Consider the following 14,593-nt stretch of genomic DNA (forward strand, 5'->3'; position numbering starts at 1 on the left):
CAACGGGTTATGGTATATCCTGAATGGACTCCAATGCATACCACTCTAACCAACCATGTGTTTCCCTTAGGTTCCTACCTTCGGACCAGATGTTGGTTTACATGAAAGTACAATTGGCCCAAAACAAGCAAACTCACCGAATCACCCTCCACTCTTCAAATAATAAACTCAAAAATAAAATCATGTATTAACAGTAGACTGCTTTGTAAAATTAAAACAAAACGTCACATTGCAGCAGTATATCCCCTTCCTAAATTAAACTCTGCATAGATTTAGTTTAAGACACACACAGGTAAGAACTTAGAACAGTACTATGAAGGGGAGCGAGAAAATGTACTTTCTTTCTGCCTTTTGCTGGGAGCTTCTCCAGGTGCCATCCAATCAGTAGAGACGTCCTTGTGTTCACCAATCATTTTCGGGCTGTCACAGAGGCACTTTAAACCAAGAAAAGCAAACAAACAAAACACACAAACGAGGACATCAGTCACATGGTAACCAGTCACTGAAGTAACCACCAGTATTTAGTTATTTATTCTACTCTACTTTTTCGTCGCCCAGAAGGTGCATTGCCGGCAGACACCCACTAAATATAAAAACGTGTAAGACGGTGATGTTTGCCCATTTTCTGCTACTGTAGAAACATGGCGGTGTATCTACGTAGGTGGCGTGCCCCGCTCCTACGTAGATACAGTATAAAAGGCTAATTCTAAGGTCATTTATAAGAAAAAAATTACACTTATTAAACACAGATACATTTTACAGACTTTACCTTTAAAGCCTCCCACTTATTCATTGTGGCTGGGTTCACGCCACAGTGTCAAGTACTGCAATAGTTATGGAAGCAGCAGGGAAGCTTCATAATCAAACTCTGTTTACATTGTCGTCTATCCTAACGCTGAAGCTAAACTTCCTGACTAATGACTAATAATAATCTTCAACAGCTCCTATAATTCTGTATCTATCATTGTGACCAACTTAGCCTGCACTGCAGCCTCACAAACAGGCCTTGGGAACGTGTGTGTGCCTACCCAGGGAGGTGGTGCTGTATCGTGTCCGCTGCAGAGTGGCGTAGCTGGGCTTTTCCGACAGCAGGATGCGGTGAGCTGGAGGGGCCACTATTTCGCCGTTCCTCTGCAGGGAGGCGCACCTGCGAAAAGTCAGATCCAGCTTGGTCTGGATGTTGCTGGAGCTGTGAGCTCGCTTAATGTCTACCGGGTTGTGATTCCCAGCCTTCCCGTTGAGCAGCTGGACTTTGCAGTTGTGGGCATCGCAGCCCGGGCTGACGCCGGCCCTTCTCTCTTCTAGCGCTGCAGTGGTCAGTGTTCCATTGGAGAGGGACAGTTTGGCCAAATGACATGTCGCCGGCTTCCCCAATTGTCCGTGTCTGCCGTTCAGATGCCTGTCTTGCCCCTTGATTGGCGACCCAGGAATGTCTTTTTTCATGAAACCGGGTTTGAAGAAGGACAGTAGGCTGTCATGGCTGCGTCCCTCCTGTCCCTTATGCCCCCTCCTGTCCTCGGGTTGATTGACCATGTTTAACATGTCTTTCTGGGCCCTGGACGTCCCCACTGTCGGCACCTTGGCCCTTCTCAGTGTGGAGTCCCTGCTCGGAGGTGCACTGTGGCTGATGTGACCCTCTAGAAAGGCTCCTCTCAGAAACTGCACGTGAAGGTCCGGGGTCCTGCCCTGGTCCTGCCTTGTTCTCTTGGACGACCTCGGCCTCAGAGACCCATAATCCCTTGCTTTGAAATTGCTGCTGTTACACACTCCCTGGATGATGCTCCTCTCCAAACACGCTCTGCTCTGTCCCTCTGGTACTTTGGGAGAGTAACACGTGTCGGAGCCGGGTCTGTCCGTACAGCTTAGGCTGCTACCGCTCGGTGAGCTGCAGTCCTGTCCTACTTCCAAGGCTCTTCCATGGGCATTCCTTTGCGGTGGAGTGGCCACCAGCGTTATGATAGGGTCTTTGGTACATCGAGGTCTGCGCCCAGACTCCAGGTACTCCACCAGCTCTCCGGGCTGGGTCTGGGCTGGGTGTTTGATGCGGTCCTTGGAGCCAAAAGACCAGCGCAGAGGCAGAACTTTGCTCAGAGTCTCCTTGGGCTTGGTTGGTGATCTCATGCTGACACTCCTGCCATGGGTCCCACGGGCAAACGGCTTAGCTTCAAACCCATCTGAAGAAAAAGACATGATCCGTTAACACCAACTACCTACTGCTACTTCCGATAGCTACTGGAGTGCTGGCATGTTTCTAAGCAAATATATAAAATGAATGGAATATTGTTAAAATATCTAAATGAAATATTTCACGACTAAGGAACATTTTAAGTAACTTTGATTTAAGAACAACATGTAGTATTCGATCAATATGACATTGTTAGAAAGGATACCTTGAATTATTGAATTTACCAAGCCATACACATACAGTAATAAAATATGATATGATATGATATGATATGATATGATATGATATAATATGATATGATATGATATGATATGATATGATATAGCCTTAATGCTTGTTAAGGGAAAACGTATCAATCGTAAGGCTTACATCCTGAAATCAAAATCAGTTTTGATTACGTACTCTTTTTTTCCTTTAAAAAAAATAAAAAAAATATCAATGTTTGTATTGTTCTTTTAATGTTTCCTGTATTTTATTTGTAAAGTGTATTGGGACCATGCTGCTTTGTGATTCTGAGCTTCAAATAAAGAATGATTGATTGATTGACTTCTAGTTGGCATTTTGTCAGCAATAGCATTCAATGGATTTCAATTCTGTTGACATCCGCCACTCGTTCCCTGGATTTAAATTGTCTTCACATGCAGGAGGGATCCACAGGAAATATGACGCATGTAATCTGGTGTTACTCTTAAGTAGATTTATCTAATTTATAATAACCAAGCTGTTTACTGTTCACTCTACAACAGTACGGGAGTTGTATCTGTTACCAGCCCCAAGTTCTACTGCTGCTAATTCACATTAAGCGCATTTAGATAATGAACCATGGGGTGGCTCTAATGTGAAACAGTCATAGGAAACACAATTGATTTTTCTGCATTTTTTGTAAAGGGCGTTATAGACTAAGAAGGAGCAGAAACAGAGAGCTGTTAGAAGAGTTGCACACCTCCCTCTACTCAGCCATAAACCCAACTATAATTTGCCTTGCGACTGTGTGAAAGACTTATCACAATGTGTGCAGCATGTATTGTTGTTGCCAAATCAGCCAGGGGTGTAACAAGGATTTCAAATACTTGCATTGCTAATACAGAACAAATGTAATGATGTTCTATACACAGCAGCATCAAGACAATTAAAGGTGTGTATGCTACTCCTGATAGTATACCCACTTGTGTCTACTGTTTTGGGGAGCTCGTCTCCAAACACTGGCAGCTCGGGTGACTCTGGGGCCTGTATGGGCCCCGTTGGTCCAGGTACCGGTTCTGCTGACACCACGCTGCCCCTCTCACTGCCCCCCGCCAGCCGGACCAGCCAGTGGTCAGAGGCAGATGAGCTGGTGGAACCTGCAAAAAAATAATATAAAAAATAGAATAGGATTTGAATTTGAATTTTTTTGCACATCATGAATTTATACACATCACCAGGCTTCCCATGGCAAACTTCTATTTTCCTCACAAAAGTCAAAGTGAGAGCAGGGCGACAATCCTGCATCCACACACCGCAAAATCAAATCAAATAAGACGACACAATGCAATCATCATCGCCATTCATCTGTGAATACCCTCATTCTGCTGACACAATGAAGATAAATGCCACTGTGATCCCAGGAAAGGCTGGACTTGGGATACGACATGAATAGCTTTTCTCTACAGCCGTAGGGAAGGCTAAAAACAGTTAACTGATGCTGCTTAAAAGCAGTACAATCAAACAATACTGGAAGACTGAAATAACAGAGGGGAAAAAAGATTTGTCCCAAACGATAAAGTAGATTGGACCTGACTGTTCTCAATACAAAGCAGAGGATTAGAAAGGACTGACCGGTGACTGAGGAACTGGCAGACCAAAGAGGGATGGTGTTTCTTCTCTGATAGAAGAGGATGTAGGCTCCACGTGTGCACACCTCTGCATCTGGAACCGGTTCAGCACTGCTGTCATCATAGCTGTACCACTGGCCATCCACTGAGTTCCTACAAAAGGCTGCAATACAACAACAATAGAAGGAGATTACATAGACTTAGGACTGGAGTGAATGATTTTCATCTTATCATTTGTTGTCTGTATTATCTCAATTAAGCTTTAAAGAAATAAATAAAAGATGTTTTTCCTAAAAAAAAAAAATCTACTAAGTCTAATGTCCGCGCCGGCAGAGATTTTGTTCAAAGTTTGCACAAATGTCCACTCTGACTGAAGAATGAACTGATTCGATTTTGGAGGTCATTGGTCTACGTTTGAGGTCACTGTGACCTCATGAACGCAATATCTCAAGAACGCTTTGAGGGTTTTTTTCAAACTCACACTTAGGTCCAATCCCAATGTAGCCTCAAGCCCTGAACCCTAACTGATATAAACTGACGTCATCTGTAGTGTTTAAGTACTAGAGACTGCAAGGGCTCAAAATGGTAAAATTGGACAGCACTTTGAGACCACGCTACCTTGGCGCCAACAAAATTCTAGCAAGCAAAAAAAAGAAAGAAAAAATACTATGTACAATTTTAGCTTCTTCGGACCTTTACCTTCTTTAAAGCATTGGCTACCACAACTCTACCTCCACCATTCGGGCAATTGGAAGTATAGGCGGTAGTTCTATTTGACTTTTAATTATATTTATTCAATATTTTTTAAATATCTTGTTTGGTTAATGTCATAAATAAAGCAATTTTTATTATTATTAGCCTACAATAGGTCTCTGGAGGTGTTAGTCAAGTCATTCAGACCTGTGTAATGTCCGCCGTGCATGCCTCCGTGGTGGTTGCACACAGCATACAGATCGTACAGGAAGTCTGGAGGAGCCAGGTCGGGTCGTCGGGCCGGTTTCCAGCCGGGCTGCAGAGGGGGTTGGTGGTGGGGAGGGGCGCCCTGGTTGCGGTTCACCATGTGGGGCGCCATGTCCAGGCCGGCCAGCGGGAAATGCACACACGTGGTGAGCTTGTTCCTGCGCTCTCCCACCTGCCTGAAGCGCTTCAGGTGCAGGATGAGGATGTCCGGCAGCGTCCACAGGTTCATCTTCACTGTGCCCTGCTGCAGCTGCTTACAGTGGGGGCACTTCCAGGCGTCGTCTGGGGCCAGCTGGAGAAAAGGAAGACAAAAAAGGAGGACACATGAGCCTTAAAAAAAAATCTAAAATAATTTAAAATAACAAAATAGCTTCTTCACCTCTCCTGGATAAATGAAAGTGAAGATGATGCACAATGGAGATTGGGCATTTTACTCTCCTTATCAGCTTCTCTTGAAACAAGAAGTATTTCATATGGTTTTTATGGAGACTTCCTATTAGGCCTTTCCCTAGAACTGTGCAGTGGTGAATCACTGTATGAAACAGTGCTACAGATTGGCTTTGGTTCTTGGCAAAAATAATTTTTCTTTCGTCAGGGCGAATCGCATGTGGGATACAGTAAGTGCCCAGTGAGTGCAGATATCACTGTGTGTGTGAATGCATTAATGTGGAAATGCAGGCTACCTCCGGACTCAAACTCAAGGAAAAATGGGGACAGAAGCTACTATTTATTACATTATGTACCTCATCTATTATGGCTTTAGATTAAACACAGAAACTTCTCACATTAACGTGAGTGATGTGCCAGTCTGAAAGGTTTCCTTCAGATGTCAGTAGCGGAGAAATGCTCTCGTTGGGATTGCAATATTTATGATTGAATTATTAGATACTTGCTAAATTTGGAAAATACTGCAGCTTAAAAGGTTCAAATGAGTGAATACAGAAGGCTGGTTGCTTTACTTAACAAACACTATTCCCTCCACTTACTTCCCTCTGCATCATGGCACTGGACAGTGCTGCCCTTTGTCACACCTATTATACGCTATAAGTAGTCGAGCTTTTAACAATTGTGTTTCGCAGTGAGACTGATATAAAGGGAATTCAGAGAACAAGGTATCCGTTTATGCTAAAGGCATGCTTTTGTACTTGTCCGAAACCATTAATTAGCCTTCCAAGAACACTTGATCTCCTGAAGACATTCGGCAAATTATTAAGCTACAAAATCAACTTAACTCAAAAAGCCAGTGAAGACTACCGCTGAGCAATTAGGGATGGGGCTCTGTTGGAGCAAAAGTGTGGGTGGCGGTATAATGTATTTATTTAACTGCATCTCTGAAATCTCTATGATTTCTTTATATACCAATAAAAATAGCTTTGTCACAATGTTGAATACAAGTAGTAGTTGCCTAGTAGGTCCTTCATGTGCATGACTGGACTAGGTGCAGACAGACAGTTGAGCCTTCCTCGTGCCAACAGTGCCACTGGGTGGCGACATGAGGTAACAACCATCAGTCACACAACAGCGGTGAAGTTTTTTTTACTCTCAATTCTCTTGGTATATAGAGAAAAGTGTGTAACTGCTGTATATGTTGCTTTCTATATGTATATAAACAAAAATGTGTAGAATAGTCCCTCATTCATTCATTAATAGAAGTATATGGTGGTTTGGACCACGTTGGGGTGATTACTTATTAGTAATGTGGAATGATTTTTAAGACAAGATGAGTAACTATTTAAACCAAAGCTGGATATTGCATTATAGGTTTTCTTTTTACTTTTTTTTTTTAAAACTGAAAACGTATAAAGACGTAACAGAAGGAGTAAAGGCTATTGAAGTACTAACCAAATACGTTTTAAAAAGAAAAAAAATTCTGACTGATTCCTGATGAGAACCGCTAACACAAATGGATGGTTTTACATGACAGCTGTTGTTGTTGAATCAGTAATATGCCACTCAAAACCTGTCCAGCTCTGTCCTTTGCTGACTAGAGTGTGTTCACAGTCTTCATCAGTCAAATCAAGCTCTATTCATCTTAATGATTGTCCAAACATAGTGGAACTACAACCTATCCACATACCTTTATGTTACAAGCTGTCTTTCATTTATTTATTTATTTTCTCTTTCCTCAACATCCATTGTGTACATTGTACATTCATAGCAAATCTACACTGTCCCTAGGTCTGGATAGTATGGCTCAAAGACGCTAAAAAAAGGTGTCATCAAGAATGATTAAGGTGATATCAGACTGGCTACCTGTTCCTCTTTGGTGTAGAGCTGAAAGCACTCGTCCAATGTGCAGCTGTACTGTTGGACGTGCTGCTGCTGCTGGTTCCTCACGCTCTCCGCATCCTTCACCACCTCCTCCTGGATGTTACCAAACAGGCTGTGGGACAGGAGGGCATGGGTTAGTCCACTCAAACATGCAGAAAGTAGTTCTATGTCAGGTAATGACTAGAGTAAATAGGTGTCAGTATGTAACAGATAAAAGGTACTCACCAGTCTTTAATTCTGTGCTCCCACTCGACGATGAGCTTTACGTGTGGAGGTCCCCCTGATCCGCAGAGCTTCAGCGCTCTACAAGATGTAAAAGGTCAAAGGTCAGAGGAAGGAGCCCCTCCACACATTTAATTGACCTGTCCTACATCACCTGTTTGACTTCAACCATGCAAGTCCATGCAAGTACAAAGTTGCACCTGCATTGATGCTTTCTAACCACTTGGTGTCATCACCACCACAGTAAATAATGAAGCATGGACTGCTTGATATACAGGCTCAGACAAGAGACAGATACATGATATGATAAGGCAACATTGGATAATATTTGTCTGTTGCTCATATCTTAGTGTGTGTGTGTGTGTGTGTATGTGTGTGTGTGTGTGCCCATGCGTGCGTGCGTGTGAGAGAGAGAAAGAGGGGGATTTTGTGAGATTGTATTGGGGATATACACGTGGATGTTTTAGATAAACAATAGTTATGAGCTACAGAGAGGCAAACTCCCCTGATTTTGGTTAGAGCACTCAACAAACTCACAGTTCACAGCTGAGCTTCAACACATCAAAAGTAAATAGTCAAAAAGATCCAAACTCAACCTCGTTTCAGGGGTTCTCAATCTTATCTCATGATCTCAAGAGCAGAGATTTACCAAAACAGGCTCCATGTCTGTTAACACAATGTTTTCACTGAACTTTTTCAGTTCATTTCGGCACAATTTAAATGTCTGGGCAATCCGCAGATATGTTTTTGGACTTAAAGACATCATCATACTGTAAAGGAAAACATGTATGTGTGCGTGCCTGTGTGACAGATTGGCCTGCGCACTTGGCAGATGAGTTGCTTAGAGACCCAAGGGAGTGCTGTGCCGAGTGGGAAGTTGTTTGGATCAGTGGCTCTTTAGAAGAACTGCAAGAGCCTAGCCAAGAAGGACAAGAGTGCTCTGCTACCAGAACAGCGCCAAATGACGTGTGAATGGGCACTCTACTCTTGTTTCACTCAAATTCATAGATGTGTACAACATGGTGGCGCTAAAAAGGTAAAAGTATGAAGATCACCAAAGTCAGCACGAGGAATCATCTGGGGACCATGAGTATATGTACAAAAATGAATGTTAATCTATCCAACAGACGTCTGGACCCCAACTGACCTACATCCATAGAGCCCTGCTGCATTGACCAAAATGATCAAATTATAATGAGTCAATTTTGGAAATATGGCATCTGGTATGATAAACATAGTAATGTATATGACACTTCACATAGACATCAACAGTTTACAATGTGTACTAAAGCACTTTCACTAGGACATTCTTATGCTGTTTGATGTGGGTTGACTTGGGAACAGAGCATATCTCCCAAATCTTTAGAGTTCAAACACTCTCATTACATATGCTCCCTAGGATACAGTGTGCTTCACATTTGTATTTCAAAGATTTTCAAAAGCATTTGCCTCCATCAGCACCATTCAAGGAATGAACAAGCTCTTCTTTGCAACTACACAAATGGGAGTCCTTTCAAGACCTTGCCAAAAGGCCCCTTTTGAAACAGCAATTCACTTCTGGAACTGAAAGTCATCCGATGTGCAGTTGCGGAAAGGGATAAAGTGTCTGCCTTGATTAGTCAATACTGTAAAATAAAATTGTGTCTAACTTTAACAGTTGGTACGATATATATAAATAGATCAGCTTCAGAACATCTACAAGGACCGTGCGTGCCGATCGTCAAAACATGCAGGACTTTACAACTTTAACAGTCCTACTCGTGTGTAATGTGTTGTTATGCCAAAGTGTCTTCAGTGACTGGCTGCGAGCCTGTAGTTGTAGCTAGTTGTTCTCAAGAAACACTATTAGATTAGTGAAAAATTGCATTTGAATTGATTACATTAGATCAAATCTGAATGAGCCTGTGGGAACATTCGGTCATTTCAGTGTTGAAAGTGTTTTGACCATAATATCAGTAATTCTACAACAAAATAAGTTACAACACATTAAGGTAATCTAATAATCCTTTAGTCTAATCATAGAAGAGCGTAGTGTAAAGACTGTCAGTTGACTCAGTGGAAAGTGTTTGCACCTGCAGAAATATCATTTTGCAGGATATACATACATGGACGTAGGATGTGTATCAACTCTAGAAATGTGTCCAAAAATAAACCATTTGGATAAGAGGACTTTTTGCATGAATGGTTATGCGCTTTTATTTGGTATAACAGACTTTCAGGATTCAGCGAGTGCAATCAACACCCCCCGCCCCCACCAAAAAAAAAAACTCTTCAGAAAAAAAGCTAATAAAAGTTAAGAAATGCCAATTATAAGCATCTTGAGCAATGGTGATATAGGATGGGAAAATGAATCAGGTCGTAAAGGGCAGCAGAACTTCTTTGAATGTGTTTGGAGACCATGAGAGCCAGTGTGAGCCACTACTCCACCAGAATTAACTCGACGTGTGTTGTATTTTCGACACCCTCACCTGTCGACAGCAGGGTGGTAGAGCGGCCGTCCGTCCTGAGGTGACAGGTAGCTGTAAAAGGCTGATCCTTCCACCACACGCACATTGAACAGCACTCTTGTATTCTGAAAGAGGGGCACAGCAAAAACAATGTTAAGCTATAGACATTGCATCAGGGTTTTTTTATGCTTTCTATAAATACAAACAACAACATTTTAAACTTCCAGGGCTTAGATTTAGTTGATCACACTTTTAATAGTAACTAAACAACACTGGTCTGACATGTCAGATTTATCAAGTGGTTTGATGGACTCCCTGATGCTTTGCTGACAAATATTTGCCCACATAAACCATTCAAACTTCTAATGTGGTAGGGATTTTCCTTCATAATGTGGTGTCAGGTTTACTAAACTGCTTCTGCGTTATATTTAGCCAATGCTGCTAATAAGGCTTTAAAACTGGCAATGCTGGCTGGTCGCTTGATCAACCACTCCAAGATTGAAATATCTCCGCAACGATCCCATGGATAGGATTTTCTACAGACTTTACAACTTGACTTTTTCCTCTAGCACCACCTGGAAAGTCTCAGCAACTATTGTAACATCGTTGTTACACTTGGGATGAATTGGAATCAATTTGGTGATCCTTCGATTAGGTTAAAGATTTTATGATACTTTGCTTTCTGACCAAATATTTGCAAAACTAATGGCATTCCCATCAGCCTCAGCTTTGTAGGCAGTGCTATTGGGAGCGTGTCCATGTTACCACAGCCTGTTGGTTTCACAGCCCGTTGGTTGTATTTAATCTAACTATATATATTAGAGAATAGTATGTCTGTGTGTGTGATTGGATGTGTGTCACTCCTATTCTAACCTCTCCCTGTCCACTTCCCCTAACCACCCAGCTGTGATACCTGAACCTTATATCCAATTTCAGGAACATCGGGCTGTGGGACCATAAGGCTGTGGGACCATAGGGATGACCCCGTGCAATTTAAGAAATCTTTGCATGCGAAAATATCATTTTCAGCATGTTAGCATGCCGCCATTAGCATTTAGATCAAAGCACCTTTCTGCTTAAGCAAAGCCTCACAAAGCTGCCATCGACTTTGAAGTAGAGTTATGGTCTACATGAGTTCTGCCACCACAAACTCATTCACCGCAGCAAGTTACAGTATGTGTAACGTCACTTTTTGTTGTTTGGTGTTATTCACCCATCATGATTTCACAGAACTATGATGTGATGGTTGTTATAATGACAAAAAGAGAACACATAGCTAGGGGTTCTGAAGAAGCTGCAGCAGAAGCAGCAACAATGACTTTTACTGTGCTCAGTAAAAAATGACTGCTCAGTTTGGAGACCTCAGACCATAAAAAATGTGGGCTGAAATGGTTATATGAATGCAATATGTGTGCCCAAAGGAAGATTGACTGCCACTGTTAAGTTTCATATGCTCCCTTTGATAAAGAATGGGCCTTTTTTAGATCTAGATCTCCCATCATAAAACCTGACAGGTCCCATGGGACTTCAGACAAGTTGAGTGATTGGTTTTCTGCAGAAAATAATTATTTCAAACATTTAACCAGTAGCATCAGATTAGCTGGGGAATGTCTTTTGTCACATTTATTGTCCCCCATGATCAAAGAGAGCGACCAGCGATCAAGTTTTGGTCAGTCAATCTAATGATTTGTCTCTTTGGCACACAGAATGTGGCCTCAGTATTGGAATTCTGTGTTGATTCTTTATGGGCATTTTTATGCTTTTATTAGACAGTTTGGAGAGACAAAGTTGAAATGGGACAGAGAGGGGAATGACATGCAGAGAGCGACAACAAGCCGTCTCTGAACCTGCGATCTGCTGCTTCTGAGGATAGAGACTCTATGGTTGGGCGCTCTAACCACTACACTGCGAACCCCCCATACGTAAGCAGAGTTTTACACAGCTTCATATTTAAGTTTTTTGACACAGGCTAAAGCATCACAGAGACACAAGAGACCAAAGTGGGCCATCGAGAAATATAGGCCAAGACCAGCACCTGAAATGTTGAGCACACAGCAGTTTAGCTTGAATCAACATGTAGCGCCTCAATGTGGAGCATGGAGTTAAAGTTTTGTTTGCTTTCAAAGTATCATTTCACAGCGAAAAGAACCAAAAACTCATACCATTCTCAATTGGAACGCAAAGCCCAAAGATAGAACAAATAAGATCCTAACATGCTTTGCTTTTTCTCCTCCTTGAAAGCATTCTTATATTACACCGAGATCCACTAAGCATGGAGGAGCTTTAGGAATAAATGAGCGCTTTGCAAAAAATGAAAGTGATCTACTCTTGTTCCAGTGAAATTTAGTGTGTATGCTGCTGGCTGAGCTCAAACACAAACACCCACTCTGAGTCCTTGGAGGACCGCTCGATCCGGCAGGATCTTTTTGATGGGAAGGAGTGCACCAAAGCAGACAGCAATATTGATATGCTGAACACATGAACCCACTGGAATGCACAACCCTTAGGGGAGGGGTGGGGGGGGGGGTTACACAATGCTTCTGAATTACTGCCTCACATTTGCAATATACAGTACTACTTAAAGTATCAGTGTTGTTTGCACTTGACCAGAACTACTAGATGTATAAGTAACATTTTTGCTTGGGCCTTCCATTTGAGTAAACATGATGCAGGGCGTTGTAACTGAGCTATAGTATCCTCTCTTCATTGCTTCAGCCTCATGTGTTTATGGACACTGCAGGCAGCCAAAGTGCCTGTGGCGCCTAGGTGCACTGTGTTGCTTTTTCAGAGAACTCATCGATGTTCCTTTTCAACCTGCTGTGTACAAAAACAACAACTGAAATACCTCATGATGAGAGTAAACCCAAAATAAGTTTTCTTATCATTACAGACGTGCTTGGGCTGGGCTTATTGTGAAGGTAAAAGGTGAAAGGCTTGTGTGTACAACCTGCAAAGAGCACCGAAAGATTCCTATCAATTACGACTTGGCAGGAATAGGGTTTTCCTGGATATATAATGTATAATCTGTAACTACTACTATATAAGTATATAGTAGTTCTTCATTCGTTACCCAGTAACTACCTACAATTTTGTGTACCTTATTGTAAAGTGTTACCGCCTCATTTTGTTTACCTCTGCCTGCAATCAAAGACCCAATGTTTAAGAAAACCCGCCATGAATTATATAGCAAATCTAAAAAAATGCAAACTGCATAACCAAGTGAGAAAGGAAAGCATGACACGCAGAGCAACAGTAAATTATAAGGTTGCGACTGTTGTGTTGTACTGTTGTGTTTTTGTATCCATGTTTGTGTGTACATGTTAATTTCCTACCCAGTAGCAGATGAAGAGGAATATGTGAAAGTAACACCAGAAAACACATTATTGTGTGTATGTGACGGACAGTAAGTGAGTGTGAGTGAGAGGAAAAATGAACAAGCAAGCATCTGAGATCTGGCTGGCATTGAGCAATGTCACACCCGTTGGCGTGACTGCATAGAAGGGAAGGATAAAACCTGTGAAAATCTCATCTCGGCATCCTGTCGGAAGGAGTGTGCGAGCTCCACGCAAACTGGTGGAGACTCAAACATTTGTAATGTTTCCCCCCATGGGATCGTCCTGGGTCTTGCTTTCAACCAAGGGTAATCAGGTCTTGTGTTCAGCGAGGCCGGTGTGAGGTGAGGAATGTTTGCGGTATTGTTTGAGCCTGACAAGGCAAAAGATCTCCAATTACAGCCCATGCAAAGAACACAGAGTATAATTATTATTCATTGTGAGTTTGAGCATTGTGCATTGTGTGTGTGTGTGTGTGTTTGTGTGTGTGTGTGTGTGTGTGTGTGTGTGTGTGTGTGTGTGTGTGTGTGTATACACTGAAGAGGGATTTCAATTTTTCTGTGTGTGCAATGTCTGGGTCAACACGGGGGGGCCGGGTCTTTGTTTTTGAATTGCATCTTTGCTGAAGCTAAAATTAGACAGAGGCGGAAGAATCCACTTGTGAGTGTAATTCATTGAAAGGAAACTTGAGATTCTATTGAGATGAAAGATTCAGAGCAAACATCTGCTCTGAGCATTGCTCCTTCCTTGGCAGAGTTAAGCTCCGGCAAACTGATTATACAGTACAACAAGCCTGGTTTTAATTAAATGGCTGACAGCGTGGAGCACAAAAGAGACCACAGATCTCCAACAGAGTTACTGAAAATGCTGCACCTGACTCTTCTCTCCCTCTCCTCAAAGAACACTGAGTAATGCTTGCAGAGTAACAGCAAGCTGTTAAACTGTTTGCTTGTACCACCCATGCGCTCTATACGGCTATGGCATTAAAGTTGTGTGTCAGCTTGCTCCACAAAGAGAGAAAGAGAGAGAGAGAGAGAGAGAGAGAGAGAGAGAAAGAAAGAGAGAGAGAGAGAGAGACGCTGATTGGAAATCTGTTTGGCCACATGATTAACAGCATACTACCGCACACGATTACATTGCTCTAAGACAGGCAAGTTTACAATACAAGCAGAAACAAGTTAAAAAATTGTACCTTTTGGCAAGAGTGAAGTAAATAATTGATGTGACACTAGCAGCAGCATACAGTAGTGGTGCATCTAAACACACTATGCTGTTTGCATTTCTATCATTATGCCCACATTTTATAGTAGCAACAACAGTAGTGGTGAGCTAAACAAGCCAACCATGCTTCTTTTTGGCCATACA

The 14,593-nt window shown here is 42.2% G+C and overlaps 1 protein-coding gene across 1 annotated transcript in view; it reads right to left on the reverse strand.

The window, feature by feature from the left end:
* Nucleotides 1-389: 389 nt before the first annotated feature.
* Nucleotides 390-14,593, reverse strand: part of usp43b (ubiquitin specific peptidase 43b) — a gene marked incomplete at its 5' end in the record, with an annotated part of 57,689 nt that continues 43,485 nt past the window's right edge. Inside the window, 8 exons of the mRNA XM_080044116.1 lie at nt 390-434; nt 1,029-2,174; nt 3,352-3,525; nt 4,001-4,159; nt 4,897-5,248; nt 7,210-7,339; nt 7,453-7,530; nt 9,918-10,021. Of these exons, the coding sequence (XP_079900242.1) occupies nt 424-434; nt 1,029-2,174; nt 3,352-3,525; nt 4,001-4,159; nt 4,897-5,248; nt 7,210-7,339; nt 7,453-7,530; nt 9,918-10,021 (2,154 nt within the window). The 3' untranslated portion in view covers nt 390-423. The remainder of the gene's footprint in view (nt 435-1,028; nt 2,175-3,351; nt 3,526-4,000; nt 4,160-4,896; nt 5,249-7,209; nt 7,340-7,452; nt 7,531-9,917; nt 10,022-14,593) is intronic.

Source organism: Ammodytes marinus (genome assembly GCF_949987685.1).
Source record: "Ammodytes marinus genome assembly, chromosome: 16".
Classification (NCBI taxonomy): domain Eukaryota; kingdom Metazoa; phylum Chordata; class Actinopteri; order Uranoscopiformes; family Ammodytidae; genus Ammodytes; species Ammodytes marinus.